A 27,627-nucleotide genomic window follows, 5' to 3' on the forward strand; every position below is an offset into this window, starting at 1 on the left:
ATGTGAGGAGAGGTGACTAGGTACAGGTGCAGCTTACATGTGAGGAGAGGTGACTGGGCACGGGTGCAGCTTACATGTGAGGAGAGGTGACTGGGTACAGGTGCAGCTTACATGCGAGCAGTGTGACTGAGCACGGGTGCAGCTTATATGTGAGGAGAGGTGACTGGGCACTGGTGCAGCTTACGTGTGAGGAGAGGTGACTGGGTACGGGTGCAGCTTACATGCGAGGAGAGGTGACTGGGCACGGGTGCAGCTTACATGTGAGGAGAGGTGACTGGGCACGGGTGCAGCTTACATGTGAGGAGAGGTGACTGGGTACAGGTGCAGCTTACATGCGAGCAGTGTGACTGGGCACTGTGCAGCTTACATGTGAGGAGAGGTGACTGGGCACAGGTGCAGCTTACATGTGAGGAGAGGTGACTGGGCATGGGTGCAGCTTACATGTGAGGAGAGGTGACTGGGCACAGGTGCAGCTTACGTGTGAGGAGAGGTGACTGGGCATGGGTGCAGCTTACATGTGAGGAGAGGTGACTGGGCACGGGTGCAGCTTACGTGTGAGGAGAGGTGACTGGGCACGGGTGCAGCTTACGTGTGAGGAGAGGTGACTGGGCACGGGTGCAGCTTACGTGTGAGGAGAGGTGACTGGGCACGGGTGCAGCTTACGTGTGAGGAGAGGTGACTGGGCACGGGTGCAGCTTACGTGTGAGGAGAGGTGACTGGGCACGGGTGCAGCTTACGTGTGAGGAGAGGTGACTGGGCACGGGTGCAGCTTACGTGTGAGGAGAGGTGACTGGGCACGGGTGCAGCTTACGTGTGAGGAGAGGTGACTGGGCACGGGTGCAGCTTATATGTGAGGCTGGGCACGAGTGAGGAGAGCTGCCTGGGGATTGGTACAGTTCTGTGGGTATCGGACTTATTGTGTTTCTGTTCATTTTTAAACAAGGGGTAAATCTGTCCCCCGCCGTTCCCTCAACCTTCATGCAAACGTCTGACCTCTCCCTTCCCACTGCAAGACTGTAAATCAGGCCTAGTTAATGTGGCCAGTAGCATGTTTAACATTTTGGGGTGCTGCTAATGATGGCCCAGCCTGTTCTCATTTTCCTGTAGTTTTGATCCTCTTGTCAGCAGTGGAGTTATGGATGAAGTGACAGAGATGGGGTCTGATTGTATCCAGCTGCATACATTGGGGGTGACACATCTGTCTGCGGCAGCGTAACAAACCCTGCACAGCAACCCCTTCTGTCCCATGGCATTAGCTTCCCCTTGTCCTGCAGTATCCGCTGTGGATCATTGTGCAGAGCTGTGTCGTTATTGGGGAAGCTGGTAACAAATGAGTGAGGGTCATTACAGCGACACGATTACTATCGATGTATCCAACATTAGATGAAGAATTGGTCACATGCAATAGAGCGGGCAGCTCCCATATCCGTATATCACATTATACACATCACCCGGAGACAGACGCGCAGTCTGGTAGTAATGCACTGTGCATGCCGCTGGTTATATATCCGAGCAGCTCCCGTATCCGTATATCACATTATACAGATCACCCGGAGACAGACGCACGGTCTGGTAGTAATGCAGTGTGCATGCCGCTGGCTATATATCCGAGCAGCTCCCATATCCGTATATCACATTTTACACATCACCCGGAGACAGACGCGCGGTCTGGTAGTAATGCAGTGTGCATGCCGCTGGTTATAAATCCGAGCAGCTCACGTATCTGTATATCACATTATACAGATCACCCGGAGACAGACGCGCGGTCTGGTAGTAATGCAGTGTGCATGCCGCTGGTTATATATCCGAGCAGCTCACGTATCCGTATATCCCATTATACACATCACCCGGAGACAGACGCACGGTCTGGTAGTAATGCAGTGTGCATGCCGCAGGGTATATATCCGAGCAGCGCACGTATCCGTATATCCCATTATACACATCACCCGGAGACAGACGCGCGGTCTGGTAGTAATGCAGTGTGCATGCCGCTGGTTATATATCCGAGCAGCTCACGTATCTGTATATCACATTATACACATCACCCGGAGACAGACGCACGGTCTGGTAGTAATGCAGTGTGCATGCCGCAGGGTATATATCCGAGCAGCGCACGTATCCGTATATCCCATTATACACATCACCCGGAGACAGACGCGCGGTCTGGTAGTAATGCAGTGTGCATGCCGCTGGTTATATATCCGAGCAGCTCACGTATCTGTATATCACATTATACACATCACCCGGAGACAGACGCGCGGTCTGGTAGTAATGCAGTGTGCATGCCGCAGGGTATATATCCGAGCAGCGCACGTATCCGTATATCACATTATACAGATCACCCGGAGACAGACGCACGGTCTGGTAGTAATGCAGTGTGCATGCCGCAGGGTATATATCCGAGCAGCTCACGTATCTGTATATCACATTATACACATCACCCGGAGACAGACGCACGGTCTGGTAGTAATGCAGTGTGCATGCCGCAGGGTATATATCCGAGCAGCGCACGTATCCGTATATCCCATTATACACATCACCCGGAGACAGACGCGCGGTCTGGTAGTAATGCAGTGTGCATGCCGCTGGTTATATATCCGAGCAGCTCACGTATCTGTATATCACATTATACACATCACCCGGAGACAGACGCGCGGTCTGGTAGTAATGCAGTGTGCATGCCGCAGGGTATATATCCGAGCAGCGCACGTATCCGTATATCACATTATACAGATCACCCGGAGACAGACGCGCGGTCTGGTAGTAATGCAGTGTGCATGCCGCAGGGTATATATCCGAGCAGCGCACGTATCCGTATATCACATTATACACATCACCCGGAGACAGACTCACGGTCTGGTAGTAATGCAGTGTGCATGCCGCTGGTTATATATCCGAGCAGCTCCCGTATCTGTATATCACATTATACACATCACCCGGAGACAGACTCACGGTCTGGTAGTAATGCAGTGTGCATGCCGCTGGTTATATATCCGAGCAGCTCCCGTATCTGTATATCACATTATACACATCACCCGGAGACAGACTCACGGTCTGGTAGTAATGCAGTGTGCATGCCGCTGGTTATATATCCGAGCAGCTCCCGTATCCGTATATCACATTATACAGATCACCCGGAGACAGACGCGCGGTCTGGTAGTAATGCAGTGTGCATGCCGCAGGGTATATATCCGAGCAGCGCACGTATCCGTATATCACATTATACACATCACCCGGAGACAGACTCACGGTCTGGTAGTAATGCAGTGTGCATGCCGCTGGTTATATATCCGAGCAGCTCCCGTATCTGTATATCACATTATACACATCACCCGGAGACAGACTCACGGTCTGGTAGTAATGCAGTGTGCATGCCGCTGGTTATATATCCGAGCAGCTCCCGTATCTGTATATCACATTATACACATCACCCGGAGACAGACTCACGGTCTGGTAGTAATGCAGTGTGCATGCCGCTGGTTATATATCCGAGCAGCTCCCGTATCCATATATCACATTATACACATCACCCGGAGACAGACTCACGGTCTGGTAGTAATGCAGTGTGCATGCCGCTGGTTATATGTCCGAGCAGCTCCCGTATCCGTATATCACATTCTACACATCACCCGGAGACAGACGCGCGGTCTGGTAGTAATGCACTGTGCATGCCGCTGGTTATATGTCCGAGCAGCTCCCGTATCCGTATATCACATTATACACATCTCCCGGAGACAGACGCGCGGTCTGGTAGTAATGCACTGTGCATGCCGCTGGTTATATGTCCGAGCAGCTCCCGTATCCGTATATCACATTATACACATCACCCGGAGACAGACGCGCGGTCTGGTAGTAATGCAGTGTGCATGCCGCTGGTTATATGTCCGAGCAGCTCCCGTATCCGTATATCACATTATACACATCACCCGGAGACAGACGCGCGGTCTGGTAATAATGCACTGTGCATGCCGCTGGTTATATGTCCGAGCAGCTCCCGTATCCGTATAACACATTATACACATCACCCAGAGACAGACTCACAGTCTGATAGTAATGCAGTGTGCATGCCGCTGGTTATATGTCAGTGCCAGATGTCATGTGACTGGAGCTGATGTTACATGTCTTTTTACTCCTACAGGTATGGCGAGAATTTCCTGACCGGCTGGTGGGATACCCGGGGCGCCTGCACCTGTGGGACCATGAGATGAGTAAGTGGAAGTATGAGTCGGAGTGGACCAATGAGGTGTCTATGGTTCTGACCGGAGCAGCGTTCTATCACAAGGTAACAGACTCTTGTATAGTATTATAGCGTCAGGCTGGACCTAGTCACACATATAGACTGAAATAACACAGAGCAGTGGTACCCTGAAATTATGGTACCTAGAGTCTCCTATGTCACACATATACTGATATAATACAGAGCGATGGTACCCTGAGTCCTCTGTCACACATATAGACTGATATAATACAGAGTGGTGGTACCCTGGGATTATGGTACCCAGAGTCTCCTGTCACACATATACTGATATAATACAGAGCGGTGGTACCCGGAGTCCTCTATATTACACATATACTGATATAATACAGAGCGGTGGTACCCGGAGTCCTCTATATTACACATATAGACTGATTTAATACAGAGCGGTGGTACCCTGGGATTATGGTACCTAGAGTCTCCTATGTCACACATATACTGATATAATACAGAGCGATGGTACCCTGAGTCCTCTGTCACACATATAGACTGATATAATACAGAGCGGTGGTACCCGGGGATTATTATACCCTGAGTCCCCTATATCACACATGTAGACTGAAAGAATACAGAGCGGTGGTACCCTGGGATTATGGTACCCAGAGTCTCCTATGTCACATATAGACTGATATAATACAGAGCGGTGGTACCCTGGGATTATGGTACCCAGAGTCTCCTATGTCACATATAGACTGATATAATACAGAGCGGTGGTACCCTGGGATTATGGTACCCAGAGTCTCCTATGTCACACATATACTGATATAATACAGAGCTGTGGTACCCGGAGTCCTCTATATTACACATATACTGATATAATACAGAGCGGTGGTACCCGGAGTCCTCTATATTACACATATAGACTGATTTAATACAGAGCGGTGGTACCCTGGGATTATGGTACCTAGAGTCTCCTATGTCACACATATACTGATATAATACAGAGTGATGGTACCCTGAGTCCTCTGTCACACATATAGACTGATATAATACAGAGCGGTGGTACCCGGGGATTATTATACCCTGAGTCCCCTATATCACACATGTAGACTGATATAATACAGAGCGGTGGTACCCTGGGATTATGGTACCCAGAGTCTCCTATGTCACATATAGACTGATATAATACAGAGCGGTGGTACCCTGGGATTATGGTAACCAGAGTCTCCTATGTCACATATAGACTGATATAATACAGAGCGGTGGTACCCTGGGATTATGGTACCCAGAGTCTCCTATGTCACACATATACTGATATAATACAGAGCGGTGGTACCCGGAGTCCTCTATATTACACATATAGACTGATTTAATACAGAGCGGTGGTACCCTGGGATTATGGTACCTAGAGTCTCCTATGTCACACATATACTGATATAATACAGAGCGATGGTACCCTGAGACCTCTGTCACACATATAGACTGATATAATACAGAGCGGTGGTACCCGGGGATTATTATACCCTGAGTCCACTATATCACACATGTAGACTGAAAGAATACAGAGCGGTGGTACCCTGGGATTATGGTACCCAGTCTCCTATGTCACATATAGACTGATATAATACAGAGCGGTGGTACCCTGGGATTATGGTACCCAGAGTCTCCTATGTCACACATATACTGATATAATACAGAGCGGTGGTACCCGGAGTCCTCTATATTACACATATAGACTGATTTAATACAGAGCGGTGGTACCCTGGGATTTTGGCACCCTGAGTCCCCTATATCACACATATAGGCTGATATAATACATATATGGGTGGTACCCTGGGATTATGGTACCCTGAGTCCCCTATATCACACATATAGACTGATATAATACATAGGGGTGGTACCCTGGGATTAAGGTACCGGGAGTCCCCTATATCACACATATAGGCTGATGTAATACATATATGGGTGGTACCCTGGGATTATGGTACCCTGAGTCCCCTATATCACACATATAGACTGATATAATACATATAGGGGTGGTACCCGGGGATTATGATACCCTGAGTCCCCTATATCACACATGTAGACTGAAAGAATACAGAGTGGTGGTACCCTTAGTCCTCTGGGATAACCCACGCCAGTGTTTTATCTTCTCTGTGACACTCTGTGTGAGAAGCGACTGCTGCATCGCAGCAATCCGTGCACAGATATACGTGTGTCGCATATCAAAGTGATCAGTACAGTCTTGTCGCCCTTGACCTTATGTAAAATAACACCGCCCACATTTTGAGCGAGAGAAGATGCAGGGTCGAGTCTCCTCGGATTGCCAGGTTCAGTGGAAGTTTGGTGCAGCTGAGGACACGCCGCTGCGCTGAATTCTTCGATCGCTCCCCATCTTTTGACTGTAAAATTCTTTACAATACATAAAAATGTAGATTGCCTATTTAATCATTTTTTGTTCTTTCTTTGATTTTTCCGGCAGTATTTTAATTACATGTACACGTACAAAATGCCAGGCGACATCAAGAACTGGGTGGACGCCCATATGAATTGTGAAGACATTGCTATGAATTTCTTAGTCGCCAATGTGACCGGAAAAGCTCCAATAAAGGTGACTCCATTCTCTTATGCGTAAAGTACTCCTACATCTGCATGCACCCCCCAATCCAACACCCGCCCGTCAATTACTGCACAGATGGCCGCCCGTCATGTATCACAGGGTTCCGTACACACCTAGTACAGTATATAACTGCACAGATGGCTGCCCATCATGTATCGCAGGGTTCCCTACGTACCTAGTACAGTATATAACTGCACAGATGGCTGCCCGTCATGTATCACAGGGTTCCCTACACACCTAGTACAGTATATTACTGCACAGATGGCCGCCCGTCATGTATCACAGGGTTCCCTACATACCTAGTACAGTATATTACTGCACAGATGGCCGCACGTCATGTATCGCAGGGCTCCCTATGTACCTAGTACAGTATATTACTTCACAGATGGCCGCCCGTCATGTATCAGAGGGTTCCCTACGTACCTAGTACAGTATATTACTGTACAGATGGCCGCCCCGTCATGTATCACAGGGTTCCCTACATACCTAGTACAGTATATTACTGTACAGATGGCCGCCCGTCATGTATCAGAGGGTTCCCTACGTACCTAGTACAGTATATTACTGTACAGATGGCCGCCCGTCATGTATCAGAGGGTTCCCTACGTACCTAGTACAGTATATTACTGTACAGATGGCCACCCGTCATGTATCACAGGGTTCCCTACATACCTAGTACAGTATATTACTTCACAGATGGCCGCCCGTCATGTATCACAGGGTTCCCTACGTACCTAGTACAGTATATTACTGTACAGATGGCCGCCCGTCATGTATCAGAGGGTTCCCTACGTACCTAGTACAGTATATTACTGTACAGATGGCCGCCCCGTCATGTATCACAGGGTTCCCTACATACCTAGTACAGTATATTACTGTACAGATGGCCGCCCGTCATGTATCACAGGGTTCCCTACATACCTAGTACAGTATATTACTGTACAGATGGCCGCCCGTCATGTATCACAGGGTTCCCTACACACCTAGTACAGTATATTACTGCATAGATGGCCACCCGTCATGAATCACAGGGTTCCCTACACACCTAGTACAGTATATTACTGCACAGATGGCCGCCTGTCATGGCGTATCGCCCACATAGGAACAGTCCTGACCTTCTCTCATTGTCACTTGTTGACGTCCGTACAGTTTAGCGCGGTCCTGGTCTATTGAAGAGCAGACGCCAAGAACAACCATGGTCAGATGCTTGGAGCTGAATCCCTGGGTGCCCTATATAGAAGACCATCTGTCTGCCCGGGGACAGCTGACTAGAGGAATGTTAATTACAAATTTCACCCCTGGTGAATGTTAATTTGAAAGTGATCTTGCAATCATCTTCCCCAATCCCCCGGCATTACCGGGGTATCTTGGCGATAGCGGCCTTCCTTTGATCTCCAGGCCTTCACACATTCATTTCCTGTGGTGTCATGGGCAGCCTGTATCATCAGGTGCTGATGCGGCACCCCTTGGCTTGTAAGCGGCAATGTAGGTGTCTGACCCTTGGCTCCTGCCAGTTCTGTGAACGGTTTAAGGCCCAAAGCACTGGCAGTATTTATCTCCCAGGGATTACTCCGTGCTGATGCTGGTAAGGGGAGAACTCAGCCGGCTTGTTGTGTTGGGTGAAGGTTACAGAGAAGCCGCACACAGTTGGAAAACTCCCCATGAGCAAATTATGTTTACACAGGGACCTTGGCGGTGTGAGAAGTAATTAAAAGAGAATTAAAGGGCTTGTCATCACCAATTCTTTCTAGCACAGAATGAAGTAAGGGGGGGCATGGAAATCGTGTGATCTGTTTTCATTGGCTCAGCGCTGAGCTACTGGATTCACGGAGCTTTCAATGAGTGACCAGTATATACTAACAAAGTGATATTCTGTATTTTCTAATACGTTGTTTGCTTGCTGACTGCCTCCCTCTTCTATCTCGCCTACAGGTTACTCCACGAAAAAAGTTTAAATGCCCCGAGTGTACGGCAATAGATGGGCTGTCGCTGGATCAGACACACATGGTGGAACGGTACGTAGCCATGGTGCTATCCTGTAATTACCGGGGTACCTCGGTTCCTGGGCTAGTGTTACCAGAGCCTGCGCTATAAGTAATGTGATGATTGGTTGTACTGTAGAAATGATGGTCATACTCTGCAGGCTCTCACGTGCCATCCTGCATCTCCCGGATGTTGCTAGAACCTTTCATTGGTTCCTCCGCTCTGGCTAGGTCTGGGAATCACAGTACAATGCATTACATTTAGGTCAGCACAGTTGGCATAGTGGTTAGCATTACCGCCTTGCAACACTGAAGTCTTGGGCTCTTCTTCCATCTTTGGTCTGTAGTTTACATGTTCTTCCCATGTGTGCATGTACATGTGGTAGGGAATATAGAGTAAGCTCCACTGGGGCAGGGACTAACATTTCAAATATTTTCTGTACAGCGCTGCGGAATATGTGTGCGCTATATAAATAACTGTTAATAATATTCTCTGTACAGCGCTGCGGAATATGTGTGCGCTATATAAATAACTGTTAATAATATTCTCTGTACAGCGCTGCAGAATATGTGTGCGCTATATAAATAACTGCAGCAAGTACACTTTTGCCAAAGGCCGACTCCTGGGAGGCAAACGTATCAAAACGCAGAAAGATATTAGCGGACAACCAAGTCACCACCTTGCAAGGTTGCTCTGCTGTTGCACGGCCCCTAGCAACCCAAGACGCAACCACAGACCTCGTGGAATGAGCCCAAACCCCCGCAGAAACCACGAGGGAGGTGCAAAAGTATGTCTGCTTGATGACCGATCGAAGCCAGCATGCAATCATCTACTTAGAAGCAGGCCAACCTCTCTTTTTTGATACGCCTAGAACACAAAGAGAGAGTCTGATTTCCGAAGAGCCTTAGTGGGCCAAAGAACGGACCACAACTAGAAAAGACTGTTCAGGAGAGGCATCCAGTCGTCGAGAGGCAGGGAAGACAATCTCCTGGTTGACATGAAATTTAGACACCACCTTGATGAGGTGAGAATGAACGGTTCGCAGAACCGCCCAGTCAGGATGGTAGATTAGGAAAAGGGACTGGCGGGACAGATCCGATAGGTCAGACACCCTCCGGGCCAAAGCAAAAACTGTAAACCATTAAGGTTGGTGGACCTTTGTTGTCTTAAACGGTGGGGCGTGAAGAGCCCCGAGTACCAGGGAAATATCACACGGAGCAACTGGGGGAACAAAGGAAGGTTGGATATGGAGGACACCCTGCATGAAAGTGCAGACATCCTACTATAATGCCAACTTCCTACGGAACCGGTTAGACAGAGCCGAAACCTGTTCTTTTAAATAGAATAAGCGCAATCCAGCCTCCAATCCCTTCTGTAAGAACGTCAGAATCCTGGCCAAGTGGGAAGTCCTGGAATTGAATTGGCGAGTGCGACACCAGGAAAAGTAAGCCTGCCAGATACAATGGTAAGCACCAGCTGAAGACGGTTTGCGGGCCTTGAGCATAGTTGAGATGACAGGGACATTTCAACACCCACCCTATCAAAGCCAGACGCTGCAGGTTCATATGTAGACATGGACCCTATGTGAGCAGGTTTGGAAGTAGAGGCAGACGGATCGGAGGGGCCACTGACAGTGCCTGCAGATCTGTCTGAGCCAATGTGCCCCCTTCCACTTGTGGATTACGCTGAGGATGAATCTGTTGAGCCATTTCAAGTTGACAATGGGACGGAATTACCCGTTGGGCTTCCGGACCATGAACAGGCTGCCGTAGAAACCTGTGCCTCGCTGTAACCAAGGCCACCACATCAATGCGTGATGAGGCGTCCCCCCTGGATGGGTCGTCGTCATCATCATCTGTGTCATCTACCAGTTGCCCATTCTCCTTCGAATCAGTAGCCTAATGGAGGAGGGGTGGGAGGAAGGGGCAGCCATGACTGGAGTCTTGCGGTTCTCAGTCCTACCCTGTAAGGATTTTTGGATACCCTGGACAGGCTCCGGGTGGGCATACCCACTGCTCCAGCGAGGTGGGGGGTGCGGGCATATCCGCTGCTCCAGCAAGAAGGGGGGGGGGTGCAGACCCGCTCATCCAGCAGGGATTAGGGGGGTGCAGACCCGCTGCTCGTGGGTGGGGTTGTGCAGGCAGACCTGCTGCTCGGGGAGGGGGTCCTGGCAGACCTGCTGCTGTAGCCCTGGCTGTGGTCGGGGGGAGGTGTTTTCCAAGGGGGTGCAGATGTGTATAACGCTGGTCTATCCCTAGGGTGGGCGGGTTTGTGTATAACGCTGGGCGGGGGGAGGGGTGTCCTAAGGCAGAAGCTATGTGTGTATAACGCTGTCAATCACTCTGTGTTATAGACACAGGGGATAAGTGACAGATCTGGCTAAATATATGAGATTCCCTACCACATATACACGCACACAGACATTCTAGGGTTAGTTTGTTGGGAGCCAATTAGCCTACCAGTATATATTTGGATTGTGGGAGGTAACCGGAGTACCCGGAGGAAACCCATGCAAGTACGGGGAGAATATACAAACTCCGCACAGTTAGGGCCATGGTGGTCCCATGACCTCAGCGCTGTACGGCAGTAATGCTATCCACTATGTGCCCTGTGCTGTGGGGCGACACTTATATTTTAGCGTCCTGTGGCAGAACCAGGCAATGACTCGGACTAGCAGATGCTGCAGACATGACTTTCTCTGAGGGGGTTAAATGATTGTGAGCTTAGGAGGACTTTAGCTATGTCCATATATTTCCGCTATCCAGACCTTATCTAGAGCAGGGAATGGGGGGTTCAGGGCTGATTGCTCTCCTGATGCTCTGACAGGCGCAGGGCTTCAGGAATGGCAGGAATTTGGGGAGGATTGGAAGATACAGAGGAGAGAAAGTGTAGTAGTATCCCCTATGCAGGGCTCCTGCTGGCCTGTCAGGTTAACCCCTTATCTGCCCCAGCAGCTGGCAGATCTACCTGGATGTGCGTGTCTCTGGCACGAAGCACTGTCCCACTCTGTAAGATACGGTGCAGCGTCTTCTTACCGCTTCACTACTCCCATGTCATTCCATCAATCATTATTTGTAAATGTTTATAGAGAAGGATGACCCCATGGTGAGAGATGTGACGGAACAGAGAATTGTCATTTGGGGTTATTCAGACCTTATCACATCATTGCGATTTCGCAGCAATTAGCGATAGCGAGGCTGCCCTGCTGTAAAATCATGCACATTTTCTCGCTGTACGCAAGTTGAGTAACATGAGGCAGCGTTTGGGGTGGTAACCGACCGTTTTCTGGGGATGTCAGGGAATACGCAGCGTGTCCGGGTGTTATGAAGGAGGGCCTGTAACGTCCGCTCCTGCCCCCATCAGTCTGATTCTATGGCAGACTGCGCACACTGAGAATCATTCCATGGTGAGCGCTTGTTATCTGGGAGTGTCAGGTAATACGCAGGCGTGGCCAGGTGTATGAGGGGAAGTCATGTGATGTTAGCTCTGCCCCTGATCAGCCTGATTCTATCACAGCCGCTAAGTAAGTCCTGGGCTACACACACTGCACACACGGGGGAATCATTCCATGGTGAGTGGCTGTTATCTGGGAGTGTCAGGGATAATGTAGGCGTGGCCAGGTGTGTGAGGGGAAATCATGTGACATCAGCTCCGCCCCTGATCAGCCTGATCCTATCACAGCCGCTGAATTGTAGGCTACACACAGACTGCACACACTGGGGAATCATTACATGTTGAGCAGCTTGCGGATGGATTTGCTGGGAATTGCCAATCCAGCTACTTTGTGTTACAGGTGATGGATCCCCTGCAGGTAGGTGTGTACGTGTGATTGGGGGTGGATCCCCTGCAGGTAGGTGTGTACTTGTTACTGGGCATGGGTCCCCTGCAGGTAGGTGTGCATGTGTATGTGTGATTGGGATGGATCACTTGCAGGTAGGTAGGTGTGGAAGTAGTACTGGGGATGGATCCCCTAAAGGTAGTTGTGTACGTGTGATTGGGATGGATCACTTGTAGGTAGGTGTGTGATTGGGGATGGGTCCCCTGCAGGTAGGTGTGTGATTGGGGATGGCTCTCCTGCAGGCAGGTGTGTGGATGCTCCGGGCTGTGTGTGGGGTTGGGGTTGGATCCCCTGTAGGTAGGTAGGTAGGTGTGTACGTGTGATTGGGGATAAATCCCCGGTAGGCAGGTGTGTACGTGTGATTGGGGATGGATCCCCGGTACATAGGTGTGTACGTATGAAAGGATATGGATCACCTGCAGGAAGGTAGGTGTGTACCTGTGATTGGATCTCCGGTAGGTAGGTAGTTGTGTACATGTGCTTGGGGATGGATACCCGGTTGGTAAGTGTGTACATGTGCTTGGGGATGGATACCCGGTTGGTAAGTGTGTACATGTGCTTGGGGATGGATCCCCGGTTGGTAAGTGTGTACATGTGCTTGGGGATGGATCCCCGGTTGGTAAGTGTGTACATGTACTTGGGGATGGATCCCCGGTTGGTAAGTGTGTACATGTACTTGGGGATGGATCCCCAGTAGGTAGGTAGGTAGGTGTGATTGTTGATGGATCCCCTGGTTGGTAAGTGTGTACATGTGCTTGGGGATGGATCCCCGGTTGGTAAGTGTGTACATGTGCTTGGGGATGGATCCCCGGTTGGTAAGTGTGTACATGTGCTTGGGGATGGATCCCCGGTTGGTAAGTGTGTACATGTACTTGGGGATGGATCCCCGGTTGGTAAGTGTGTACATGTACTTGGGGATGAATCCCCAGTAGGTAGGTAGGTAGGTGTGATTGTTGATGGATCCCCTGGTTGGTAAGTGTGTTCATGTGCTTGGGGGTGGATCCCCTGCGTGTACAGATGAGAACACATGTATGTCCAGCAGTGAAGGTGATGCATCAGCAGATGCTTTGTCTGTACGACTGGACTAAATATCTCACTTCAGTTGTGAAACATTATGAGACTGTTGGAATCTGTTCCTGTCGGGATATCACCCCTACCTCAGGGGATTGTATTACATACATTTGCTGTATCTTAGTACATCACATACGGTTTCACTTCACAGCCTGCCACAGAGACGACCTGGAAATGGGCTCTGTACATATCCACGCGTACTACACTCCCCCCAGCACTGTTACATCTGTAACCCCCCTCCCCCCATGGGGTTACCAATGTTCAGATCCTTGTGCCTTTTTGCTCTGCTCCTAACTCATCACCGGCATTCAGCAATCACGGCGAGGTTTGGTCACTAACCTTCCCGCTCATAAACATCCGACATTATTATTATTATCGTTTATTTATATGGTGCCACAAGGGTTCCGCAGCGCCTAACAATACACAGATGAGCAACAACAGAGAACGAATTACAGTACAAGACAATTGAGGACAAGTACATGGTAAATAAATGTCACATCAGGTGACAGGACACAGAAGCAGTTATCAGGGTGACAGAGGTTTACATATTCTAGGAAAGGCGCATGAGGAGAGAGAGACCCTGCTCGTGCGAGCTTACATTCTAAAGGGGAGGGTTAGACAGACAGGGGTGACACAGAAGGAGGAGAAGTGAGCATAAACAGAAGGTTAGGATGAGAGCTGGTCAGGTTTTATGCAGTAGGGTGGGAACAGCTTTGGACATCTATATACGTTTAATCAGACTTTACCGATTGGTTCTGTCACATATCAGGGCTGCAGTGACATACTGTAGGTCATTGTGATTGGCCACATTCCATGTGTATCGGGCACAAGGCGCTGCATGATGCTGAGATTATATATATATATATATATATATATATATATATATATTACGTTTTTTTACTTAGTCTCCTGTTCTCTGATCTACCCACAGGTCAGAATGTATTAATGAATTTGCCACAGTGTTTGGCACTATGCCCCTGAAGGTGGTGGAACACCGGGCGGATCCTGTACTGTACAAGGACGACTTCCCTGAGAAGCTGAAGAGTTTCCCCAACATCGGCAGCCTGTAACCTCCACGAGAAGCTGAAGAGTTTCCCCAACATCGGCAGCCTGTAACCTCCACCATCACAGTGTGCCCTCAGACTGTAACCTGGAGACCATCGCAGTGTGCCCTCAGACTGTAACCTGGAGACCATCGCAGTGTGCCCTCAGACTGTAACCTGGAGACCATCGCAGTGTGCCCTCAGACTGTAACCTGGAGACCATTGCAGTAAGCCCTTAGACTGTAACCTGGAGACCATTGCAGTGTGCCCTCAGACTGTAACCTGGAGACCATTGCAGTGTGCCCTCAGACTGTAACCTGGAGACCATCGCAGCGTGCCCGCAGACTGTAATCCGGAGACCATCGCAGCGTGCCCGCAGACTGTAACCCGGAGACCATCGCAGCGTGCCCTCAGACAAACCTGGAGACCATCACAGCGTGCCCTCAGACTGAAACCTGGAGACCATCGCAGCGAGCCCTCAGACTGTAACCTAGAGACCATCACAATGTGCCCTCAGACTGTACCCATAGACTCCACCATCGCAGCGTGCCCTCAGACTGTAACCCGGAGACCATCGCAGCGTGCCAGCAGACTGTAACCTGGAGACCATCGGAGCGTGCCCTGAGACTAACCTGGAGACCATCGCAGCGTGCCCTCAGACTGTAACCTGGAGACCATCGCAGCGTGCCCTCAGACTGTAACCTGGAGACCATCGCAGCGAGCCCTCAGACTGTAACCTAGAGACCATCACAATGTGCCCTCAGACTGTACCCATAGACTCCACCATCGCAGCGTGCCCTCAGACTGTAACCTGGAGACCATCGCAGCGTGCCCGCAGACTGTAACCTGGAGACCATCGCAGCGTGCCCTCAGACTGTAACCCGGAGACCATCGCAGCGTGCCCTCAGACTGTAACCTGGAGACCATCGCAGCGAGCCCTCAGACTGTAACCTAGAGACCATCACAATGTGCCCTCAGACTGTACCCATAGACTCCACCATCGCAGCGTGCCCTCAGACTGTAACCTGGAGACCATCGCAGCGTGCCCGCAGACTGTAACCTGGAGACCATCGCAGCCTTCCCCTTAGACTGTAACCCGGAGACCATCGCAGCGTGCCCTCAGACTGTAACCTGGAGACCATCACAATGTGCCCTCAGACTGTACCCATAGACTCCACCATCGCAGCGTGCCCTCAGACTGTAACCCGGAGACCATCGCAGCGTGCCCTCAGACTGTAACCCGGAGACCATCGCAGCGTGCCCTCAGACTGTAACCCGGAGACCATCGCAGCGTGCCCTCAGACTGTAACCCGGAGACCATCGCAGCGTGCCCTCAGACTGTAACCCGGAGACCATCGCAGCGTGCCCTCAGACTGTAACCCGGAGACCATCGCAGCGTGCCCTCAGACTGTAACCCGGAGACCATCGCAGCGTGCCCTCAGACTGTAACCCGGAGACCATCGCAGCGTGCCCGCAGACTGTAACCCGGAGACCATTGCAGCGTGCCCGCAGACTGTAACCCGGAGACCATTGCAGCGTGCCCGCAGACTGTAACCCGGAGACCATTGCGGCGTGCCCGCAGACTGTAACCCGGAGACCATCGCAGCGTGCCCTCAGACTGTACCCATAGACTCCACCATCGCAGCGTGCCCTCAGACTGTACCCATAGACTCCACCATCGCAGCGTGCCCTCAGACTGTACCCATAGACTGCACCATCACAGCGTGCCCGCAGACTGTAACCCGGAGGCCATCACAGCGTGCCCTAATTGTGTCTAGCCTGTGGGAAATGTGGAATAATTACCCGGTTCTGGTCTCATGTATACAGTGGCCTTTTCTGGGTGGCCCCAGTTGGGCCGTTCTTGTAACACTTGTGCAATTGTTCCCATCCTGGTTGTTGCATTACTAATATTTTTATAATATCCTTGTTTTATGGTTTAACAAACATGCGCAATATTCTATATTTTATTCATTTAATCCTGTGTATGTGCAATAGATGTATATGACTGTAACCTAGACCCACCAGATGGCACATACCTTCCCCTATTATCACAGACCCATCCTGCGGGGACATCAGTCGGAACTGGTTACACATCTCATCTATGGGTCATCATTTCAATTGCTCTATAAATTATTTACTGACTTCTCCCTTAACTCTATTCAGCGTGAAGAAGTAATGCCTCCTAGTGCCCCCCCCCCCCCCCCCTCCCCCATTACATGTATTACAGGGGGTGGCACCTGTATTATGTTCCATATTCACCTCCTGCTGTTCTGAGAAATGAGACATTTCTGACCCGTCTGTGGCTGCCAGCCGGCGTGTAACTGTGAATAAAGCTAGTACCCCGTATTATTCTGTGTTACTGTAGCAATATATTGGGGATTCTAATGAAATGTGTCAAAAAGCACCCATATCATGTATATACTTGTGAGCCTGTTAGGTTTATATGGACAGCATGGTGGCACAGTGACTAGCATTGTAGCATCTATTTTTTACCACTAGTGTATGTGTATTATAGCTGCATCTACAGTTGTGCTCATAAGTTTACATACCCTAGCAGAATCTGTGATTTTCTGGCCATTTGTCAAAGAATATGAATGATAACTCACAGACTTTTCTGTCACTCAGGGTTAGTGGTTGGGTAAAGCCATTTATTGTCAAACAACTGTGTTTACTCTTTTTAAATCATAATGACAACAGAAACGACCCAAATGACCCTGATCAAAAGTTTACATAACCCAGTTCTTAATACTAATGTTTTGCCCCCTTTAACCTCAGTGACCGCTTGAAGTATTGTGTTGTAGTTGTGGATGAGGCTCTTTATTTTCTCAGATGGTAAAGCTGCCCATTCTTCTTGGCAAAAAGCCTCCACGTCCTGTCAATTCTCGGGCTGTCTGGCATGAACTGCACGTTTAAGATCTCCCCAGAGTGGCTCAATGATATTGAGGTCAGGAGACTGAGATGGCCACTCCAGAACCTTCACTTTATTCTGCTGTAGCCAATGACGGGTCGACTTGGCCTTGTGTTTTGGATCATTGTCATGTTGAAACGTCCCATGCGCAGCTTCCGGGCTAATGAGTGCAAATTTTCCTCCAGTGTTTTCTGGTAACATGCTGCATTCATCTTGCCATCAATTTTGACCAAGTTTCCAGTGTCTTTGTAACCCGTGTTTCACAGTAGGAATCGTGTACCTTTCATCATAGGCCCTTGATGGCTAACCTTGACACTCCAGCTGTTGTTGAACTACACATCCCAGCATGCTCTGCTTCAGTTTTGCTAATTGTCCATGCTAAATCTGATGCAGTGCATGCTGGGATGTGTAGTTCAACAACATCTGGTGTGTCAAGGTTAGCCATCAAGGTCATAGGCCTTATTGACTCCTCTCCAAATGTAACGTTTATGGTTGTGGCCAAAAAGTTCAATTTTGGTCTCATCACTCCAAATGACTTTGTTCCATAAGTTTTGAGGCTTGTCTCTATGCTGTTTGGAGTATTGTAAGCGGGATGCTTTGTGGCATTTGCGTAGTAAGGTCTTGGTGAGCTATTCTGTTCGTATGTTAACCTGATGTACCTTGACATTTACAGCTCGGTGTTGGTGAACGGCTGGAAGACTGACCCCTTCTCAGTTCTGTCTGGGGTCAGACAAGGCTGCCCTCTTTCACCTCTTCTTTTTGTTTGTGTTATAGAGCTCTTCGCTGTATCCATCAGGCAAAATCAAGAGATCAGAGGGATCACCGCACCGGGTCCAGACCACCCAGAGGCCAAGTGTTCGCTGTACATGGATGACGTCACTGTGTTCTGCGCAGACCAGAGATCGGTGACAGCACTCGTCCAGACCTGCGAAGACTTCGGCCGTGCTTCAGGAGCAAGGGTCAACCTTGGGAAGTCAGAGGCTATGCTCTTCGGAAAGTGGCACCTGTCGTCCTCCACTCCATTTCCATTCACGGTAAAGCCAGACCTCATCAAGATCCTTGGTGTCTGGTTCGGGGGAGATGGAGCGGCCCTGAAGTGCTGGGATGAAAGACTTGCGACAATGCGTCAGAAATTGGGATTGTGGAGTCTCAGAGACCTTACCATCGAAGGGAAAACACTTGTGCTGCGGAATGAGATTCTTCCCGTTCTTCAGTACACCGCCCAGGCCTGGCCACCTCTGGCGGCGATCTGCAAGGCCATCACACGGGCTGTTTTCCACTTCATCTGGGGCTCCAAAATGGACAGAGTCAAGCGGATTGTTATGTACAAAGATCCCCTCAAAGGTGGCAAAGGCATTCCAGACATTCCAACTATGCTGAGAGCCTTCTTTGCATGTAACTGTATCCGCAGAACTTTGATTGACAATTGTGCCGGCTCTGCGGGGAACTCCATGTCCCGCTTCTTCCTCCTACCTATGTGGAGGACCCTTAAATGGGACAAGTGGGACAGCTCCATCCCTTACAACTGGACTACTCCATGGTTCTACCTGGATGTGTCCAAGTTTGTGAGGGAGCACCAACTGGAGGGATTGAAGCCCGACTTGTGGAAACCTAAAACGGTCCACAAGCTCATCAGAGCCCAAGACGTCATGGAACCGATTTCAGGGCTCCCTTCAGCAACTGCCAAGTTTGTCTGGGAGTATGTGGCCTCCAAAAGGCTCACAAATAGACACAAAGACATGTCATGGATGGCCATTCAGGGGGGCTTACCTCACCGGTCATTCATGCACTCCCGAAACTTGTGTAGGTATAGACATTGTCCCTGGTGCCTTGTGCATGAAGAAACCTCCATGCACATCTTCTGGGACTGCACCTACGCACAGTTGTTGTTGGATGCCCTAGAGACTGAATTCAAGGACTCCGTGCCCAGGAACTGTCTTTCATACCTTTCGGTATTGTATGGACTATTCCCAGGCACCCACACGTATGGGGCGACCCAGGAAGCCTGGCGCCTTATAAACTGTGTTAAGGACGCTTTGTGGTTTGCCAGAAATCGTCTCATACTGCGGAGGGAGAGAATGTCCGTTCAGGACTGCCGCAGGCTGGTTCACAGCCTGCTCAGAGACTATTCCATTCGGGATAGCCCTGAGGAGGAAGAGGACTAAACCCCTTTTCTTCTGGTCCTTTCCCCTTGTTTGGACTGTTTTATAAGACTTTGGGACCGTGGCCCCTTCCCCCTCACTTCACAATGTCTGTTGTTTTGTTGATGTATTTCTATTTATTGCCCTCCCCTTATATGTGTCTGTCTGGTCAATAAAGCTTCAGGCATGTGATTCCTCCTCCCTCACCCCCTACTCTCCACACCCATAGTCTTGTATACTGTTGTGTAAATGTTACCGTTAGAATGCATAGTGCATAGTATAGTCTATAGTGTGAGTTTATCTTGTACTGTATTTTATAATATGTACTATACTGTTTGCATGTGTACTGTGTTTTGGCTGTGCTGCGACACGGTATATGTGTGATATTTGTTATCGTCTGTTTTTTGCATTCTTTATGTACAATAAAGACCTGCTTTTTCAATCAAAAAATGGCTTTCTTCTGGTGACTCGACCATGCAGACCATTTTTCTTCAAATGCCTCCTCTTGAAACAACCACACCACTTTTTTCTGTCCTGTATTTCAGCTGAAGTTATTTGTGGATTTTTCTTTGCATCCTGAACAATTTTCCTCACAGTTGTGGCTGAAATTTTTGTTGGTCTACCTGACCGTGATTTGGTTTCGACAGAATCCCTCATTTTCCACTTAATTAGAGTTTGAACACATTTGGCATTTTCAATTGCTTGGATATCTTTTTATATCCCTTTTCTGTTTTATACAGATCAATTACCTTTTCCCGCAGATCCTTTGACAATTTTTTTGCTTTTTCCATGAGTCATAATCCAGACATGTCATTGCAGCACTGGATGAAAGATGCAAGGGTCTTTCAGGAGACCAGAAACTCACTGACCTTTTATACTCACACACTCTGATTACAAGCAAACAGATCACAGGTAAGGATGGTTACCTTTAGTAGCCATTCAAACCCGTTTGTGTGAACTTGTGAGCATGTTATCAGGCCAAAAACTCCTGGGTATGTAAATTTTGATCAGGGTCATTTGGGTAATTTCTGTTGTTATTATGATTCAAAAAGAGTAAACACAGTTGTTTGACAATAAATGGCTTCACCCAACCACTAACCATGAGTGACAGAAAAGTTTGTGAGTAATCATTCATATTCTCTGATAAATAGCCAGAAAAATCACAAATATTGCTAGAGTATGTAAACTTATGAGCACAACTGTACAATAATAATAATGGCATGTGTATTATAGCTGTGTGTGTGTGTGTGTGTGTATGTATGTATGTATGTATGTGTGTGTGTATATATATATATATATATATATATATATATGTATATATATATGTGTGTGTGTGTGTGTGTGTGTGTATGTATGTATGTATGTGTGTGTATATATATATATATATTTTTTTTTTTTTGCAGCAGCATATATAACAATGTTGTGTGTGTGTGTGTGTGTGTGTGTGTGTGTGTGTGTGTGTGTGTGTGTATATATGTGTATGTATATATAGGTGTGTGTAATTTATTTTTATTTTTTATTTAGTGCAGCATATATAATATTGGTATGTGTGTTACTGGCTCATTCTCCTGTAACATTCCTGCTGCTTCTCCTTAGAAGAGGATGTAGAGATTCTGGGGGTCTCTCCGCCCCTCTAACAGCAGGACCCCACATTTCCTTGGTCAGCCGCCTCCTGTTTCTAATCTAGAGCCTCTCCAATCTGTCCTGTGCCTTGTCAGCAGCTCTGGGGCCGGTGCCTGGCCTGGACCTCTGCAGTCATATATTACCTGTGTGTCACAGTGTGAGGAGGAGAGCACCAGGGAGCGAGGTGCTGATTACTGCCGCATACTTGCACAACAGATTCATCAAAGCTGTGTAATCCTGAGCGCCACATCCGGAGTCACAGCTTGGGATTCATAACTAGAACCAAACGTGGCGTTCCTTCTTGCCGTAACGTCCGTTTACTTACATAATCACAGCTATAACCGATCCACCAATCAAATGTGATTTCTTTTAGCGGTCTTACATAGCCACATGGTGGCTGTTCTCTGATTGGATGTGATGGCCTGCTGGACGGGTTTATCACACTGGTGGCGGCTGTTAGGCGGAAGGATGATGCCTGGTTACCATGGAACAGAGGTTGCAAATAAAACATAGTTCGGATTTATTTAAGAACCATCATTTTAATACCTCATTGGCATAATACATATAGCGATGGCAACAGCCTATATACAACTTTTTTTTTTTTTTATTAATACTTTAATGTTAAAATGTGTTCAACCCAGTCTTGTTAGGCAAAAGCAAATGTATACTCAAGCAAAACCTTATACAGAGGAACGGCGTTACACTGAGGTTCTGTCCTCGCTCACCCCCCCCTCCTCCAATGGATTAATCTGCATCAGAATCAGTAGTATATAAAAGGGTTCCCCAACCAGCGGCTGCAGATTTGTGACGCCCGTTGACTCCTCTTTCCACTGTGCAGTTGTCACACACATCCCTTCTGTTACGGTTACACATGTATAGGGTCCTGTAGACACAGACACCAAGCATGTACCACAGCAATGCCTCTAGTGAGCCTATGTTAAGGGTGCAATGGGTTCAGGGGTCCAAAATGGGTGCAAGTTTCATGTCTTTATTGTATGAATGAAGCCCAGAGGTGGGTGGGGTGTATAATCTCCTGCTTCCCCTGCTGGCGGAGGTCATTATTTACAGATCAATGCTGATCCCCTGGGTTTAGGTGGTAGGATGATTGGCCAATCAGATCTGAATATGCGTAGCCAACGCCGTTATGTAATTACTCCTGCTTTCCTGGGTGGCGCTTTCACCCAATCACCTGGATTTATTCAAAGGTTCATTATCGTTCTTGTTGACTATAAGAACAACCCTAGCAGACTGTGTGACAGATGACATTGTAAGTGCAGTGTATGGAGCAACTGGGGCTACACCTCTCACTGTAGTGTATGGAGGAACTGAGACTACACCTCTCGCTGTAGTGTATGTAGTATGGAGGAACCAGGGCTACACCTCTTGCTGTAGTGTATGGAGCAACTGGGGCTACACCTCTCGCTGTAGTGTATGTAGCATGGGGGATCTGGGGCTACACCTCTCGCTGTAGTGTATGTAGCATGGAGGAACCGGGGCTACACCTTTCGCTGTAGTGTAGGTAGCATGGAGGAACCGGGGCTACACCTCTCGCTGTAGTGTAGGTAGCATGGAGGAACCGGGGCTACACCTCTCGCTGTAGTGTATGTAGCATGGAGGAACCGGGGCTACACCTCTTGCTGTTGTGTATGTAGCATGGAGGAACTGGGGCTACACCTCTCGCTGTAGTGTATGTAGCACAGAGGAACTGGGGCTACACCTCTCATAGTGTATGTAGCACGGAGGAACTGGGGCTACACCTCTCGCTGTAGTGTATGTAGCATGGAGCAACCGGGGCTACACCTCTCGCTGTAGTGTATGTAGCATGGAGCAACCGGGGCTACACCTCTCGCTGTAGTGTATGTAGCATGGAGCAACCGGGGCTACACCTCTCGCTGTAGTGTATGTAGCATGGAGCAACCGGGGCTACACCTCTCGCTGTAGTGTATGTAGCATGGAGGAACCGGGGCTACACCTCTCGCTGTAGTGTATGTAGCACGGAGGAACCGGGGCTACACCTCTCGCTGTAGTGTATGTAGCACGGAGCAACCGGGGCTACACCTCTCGCTGTAGTGTATGTAGCATGGAGGAACCGGGGCTACACCTCTCGCTGTAGTGTATGTAGCACGGAGCAACCGGGGCTACACCTCTCGCTGTAGTGTATGTAGCATGGAGGAACCGGGGCTACACCTCTCGCTGTAGTGTATGTAGCATGGAGGAACCGGGGCTACACCTCTCGCTGTAGTGTATGTAGCACGGAGGAACCGGGGCTACACCTCTCGCTGTAGTGTATGTAGCATGGAGCAACCGGGGCTACACCTCTCGCAGTAGTGTATGTAGCATGGAGGAACTGGGGCTACACCTCTCGCTGTAGTGTATGTAGCACAGAGGATTTGGGGCTACACCTCTCATAGTGTATGTAGCACGGAGGAACCGGGGCTACACCTCTCATAGTGTATGTAGCATGGAGGAACTGGGGCTACACCTCTCGCTGCCAGTCTGTAGTTAGGCCGCAGTGTATTGTACAGAATGGATGAGGCCAGGGCTATATAACCAGGGCTATATAACGCAGGACATGCACCAGTGTCGGGGTCCGGCTGCTCACTGACTGCAGTTCCACATTCAGGAGAATGACGCAGGATACGTCCTCTGTGTGTTCTATATCTGATTCTTAACAGCAGGCTGGTAATGTATATGCTTCTGTACCCACACAATGTGGCAAGTGGGACAAATTCATCCCATGCTGCTATACAAGGGGAGCAAATGCATTTATTTGTCTCTGTGCAGGGTAAATACCGCCTGCTTTTGCATGTTGCCCACAGATGTTAGACTGCTTAATTCTTACACTGCGATTTAGCTTTCAGTTTGAGCACACCCCACCCAAATCTAAACTCTCTGTACATGTTGCATCTGCCCCCTTGCAGAGAAGCATGGTTTTGCCCATCTGTGTGCTTTTTGTGCTTTGCTAACCTAGCTGAATCAGGCCCAGAGTGTGCTGCGCCGCTGTGCTGGCCGCTGAGTGGTTACGGGAAGTAGTAGCCACAACATCTACAGTTTGTGCTGCGCTTCTGGACCATCCGCTCCTGGGCCCCGTTCTGTCTATCTGAGCACATACAAGGGGCAGTGACGGGTCTGTAGGGTCAACTGGAATCCCCCCGAATATGTTGTTATAGAGCTCTGTGATTGTTACACCCCAGACTGAGAAAAGTGGGGGATCTTCCTTCCTTTGTAGTTTGGGCATCTCCCCTGGGTACTAGCCATAACGCCAGGAATCCGAGTCATGGGTCATTATCCCCTGGCAACTGGAGATATATAGTAACTGTCACACCCAGTACATTCCCAGCAGTGGTCTCGGTCCCCAAGTACCCCAACAAGTCACGTGTGCAGGATTTCCATGGGTCCTGCAAAATGGATTAACCTAGCTGTGCATGATAAAAAGAAATCCAGAAAACATGGCCTGTTAGAGCACTTCAGGACTGTACACATGGTGTTTTTGGCTTACTAGTGCCCTTACCCTGCAAGGGACGTGACCACAGATACCAACTGTAACTGAAGGCAAGTATACCTATAGTAAGGCAGCGGCGCTATGTGTGACGCGCTGGGTGCACAAAACGTCTCTATTCCACTGCAATATGAACCTAGCAGATCTCTCGGGCTTTGGGCTCATTTTCTAAGTAGATCACGCTTCATAAATCTCATCTCCCTGTGTCAGCGCCACTTCGCTTTCTGAGCGCATCTAACCCAGGAGACCGCTAATGGAGCTGCGCCGGGGGATTTACAAGACCACTTCTGTTTTTGTGCACTGGAACACGGAGAAGAGAAACGGCTTCTTTGGAGCTTTTCCAAATAGCTGGGGATAAAAGAGGACGTTACATGCTGATGTGTACACTTAATCCGAATACAGGGTTCTCAATGTTGGACGTCTGTACCTGCTATCACTACACACAGGCACCCAGGGGTGAAGTGGACGGTGCAGTAGCCAATTGGCTCCAAACTTTCATGATACAGGCTAGGTTTAGAAAATGACCAGATCTGATTGGCTGATGTGTTATCAGCTTCCACTTTATCACTTCACCAGGCTTAATCCATCTGCCCCCAGTCTCCGATTGCCAGGGCATCTGCCAGAGCATCTGCCAGAGCGTGATGGAACCGCATATAAGTATGGGCCCCACTACGTCCAGCTGTTGTATTGGATTTGGTGGACGCTGACCAGCCACAGTGGTTACACTGCGCCTGGGCCCAGATGAAGCCATTTCGCATGTGTGTTTTATACGTTCCAGGTTTCAATGGCTGATCTGGCTCTGAACTCTGAAAGTTTATTGAAGAACACAGCGGGGAACCTTTCGGAGAACAATAGTTTGCATTTAAGCTGTACACGCACAAAGCAATCTCGGTCCGCCTGCTGGCTGGTTCTCTGTGGGTGGTTCTAGCATGAGAGCGGCGATGATTAAAATAAGTGCAATCAATGTATTTATTGTGAGGGGTTAAGGGACTCTCCGCACATATGTGGGTTCTATTGTGACTTTCACCTTGTACTAGCTTAGTGCATTCTGCAATGACCTCTGTATTGTGTATTGTTTGTGAATACCACAACCATTTTGTATATGACAAGCCGGCTTGGGGGTCTTAAAATTCACCCCATGGGGTCAATTCAATCAGCTGCGAGCGGCACCACACTGCCATTAGAGAGATGTGGAAAGGTTGGCATCACCGCCTCGTCATCCCGCAGATGTTTGGGCAACTAACTGAATTGATCCCTGTAGCTCAGATCTCGCTGCTAAGAAATGAGGATGAGAATCCGCACTCACACAGACACACGCCAACCGGAATCCCAAACGTTACAGCATAAACTCCGCCTCTGCGTAAATTGACAGCCGCCCGGACTGCAGCGTTTCCTTGTGGGCTCTTTGGGAAATGATATAACCTTAGGGCAAGTGCCAAGTTTGCCTGAGTAGGGTAGCGCCGGCCAGGGCAGGGTCCCAGCTACCCGCTGCACCTTGGCCTGTTGAACCTGAGCAGGAACAAGCCAGTGGAGGAAGATATTCTAGACTCAGTGATACCTCAGTATTACAGGCCTCTATGTGCTGCAGCCATCCTTGGCGTGAAGGTGAAATATCCCTGATTTATTAACCACATCTATGTCTGCATCGTCCATTCATTTAACCCACACTCGCTCTATCTGCAAACCCAGCATTTCGTCAGCAGCGGGCAAGGTTAGCTTCTAGTCCTTGGGAAACTAAGTAGCAGGCATCCCCATTATACATGGTGAGTCCGGGCCACGAGACTGGTGTAGCGTCAGTGTCTGGCTGGCAGCAGGTAGCGCTGTCATGTGGCCCAAGACATGGCCGCACTGTGTTCCTTGGCTTTCATCCTGAGCGCCGCAATGCTGGAACTCTTGCGGTCGGGCTCAGTGTTCAAGTCGTAACCGTTCATGCCAGGTCCCACGGCTGCGCTGCTGAAGATTCCGCCCATGTGTGTCTGAGCTACGTGCGATCCGGGACCTTGGACGCTGAGATAATCTGACACTCCACCGGCAGTGTGCGGATGAGCGTGGGGAGACATGCAAGATGACACCGTGTCACATGGCACCACGCAGGCGGGGACCGGAGAACCCCCACTGTTATTCCCAATCCAGGACGGGTTCTGGATCTGTGGGGAGACAAGACGGGACATTCATTAGTGCAACGCAAGCCTTCAGTATTACAACCAACAACACAACATCACAACTCTTCAGTATTACAACCAACAACTTTTCAGTATTACAACCAACAACACAATACTTCAGTATTACAACCAACAACACAATACTTCAGTATTACAACCATGGCACAGTTTTACAACCAATAACACAACATCACAAGTTTTCAGTATTACAGCCAACAACACAACTCTTCAGTATTACAACTAACAACACAACACTTCAGTAGGTACTTGTTTCCTATCACGTGCCCATGATTTTCAGTCGTATCTCATCTTATGCATTGTATCGCATCGCATGCAATATACCCGCATGCGATGCAATGTGATTTTAAATTGTATAAGCACCCTAATGGGTTTTTCAATGTTAAATGGCCCCCCTATACGATTTTTAATTGTATAAGCACCGTAATGGGTGCTTACAATGTTAAATGCACCCCCACGCCACCCCCACTATCAACGCCAACCCAAAGTGTGGTACGTGTCCTCCGACCTTTTCATACCCCCATTA

The 27,627-nt window shown here is 49.0% G+C and overlaps 2 protein-coding genes across 8 annotated transcripts in view; one reads left to right on the forward strand and one right to left on the reverse strand.

Moving 5' to 3' along the window:
* The window catches only part of EXT2 (exostosin glycosyltransferase 2), a 71,296-nt gene extending 54,200 nt beyond the window's left edge, over positions 1 to 17,096 (forward strand). For 5 of the 6 annotated variants that reach the window (XM_083163672.1, XM_083163674.1, XM_083163670.1 and 2 more), the window contains exons 11-14: positions 4,139 to 4,282; positions 6,678 to 6,806; positions 8,748 to 8,830; positions 14,639 to 17,096. In XM_083163672.1, the coding sequence (XP_083019798.1) occupies positions 4,139 to 4,282; positions 6,678 to 6,806; positions 8,748 to 8,830; positions 14,639 to 14,777 (495 nt within the window). In that variant the 3' untranslated portion in view covers positions 14,778 to 17,096. The remainder of the gene's footprint in view (positions 1 to 4,138; positions 4,283 to 6,677; positions 6,807 to 8,747; positions 8,831 to 14,638) is intronic. The other variant, XM_083163671.1, reaches the window with a different exon arrangement.
* Positions 17,097 to 21,994: 4,898 nt separating this feature from the next.
* The window catches only part of ALX4 (ALX homeobox 4), a 160,661-nt gene continuing 155,028 nt past the window's right edge, over positions 21,995 to 27,627 (reverse strand). For both annotated transcript variants that reach the window (XM_083163677.1, XM_083163676.1), the window contains exon 4: positions 21,995 to 27,068. In XM_083163677.1, the coding sequence (XP_083019803.1) occupies positions 26,745 to 27,068 (324 nt within the window). In that variant the 3' untranslated portion in view covers positions 21,995 to 26,744. The remainder of the gene's footprint in view (positions 27,069 to 27,627) is intronic.

This window comes from Crinia signifera, chromosome 11 (assembly GCF_055691185.1).
Source record: "Crinia signifera chromosome 11, ASM5569118v1, whole genome shotgun sequence".
Taxonomy (NCBI): Eukaryota; Metazoa; Chordata; class Amphibia; order Anura; family Myobatrachidae; genus Crinia; species Crinia signifera.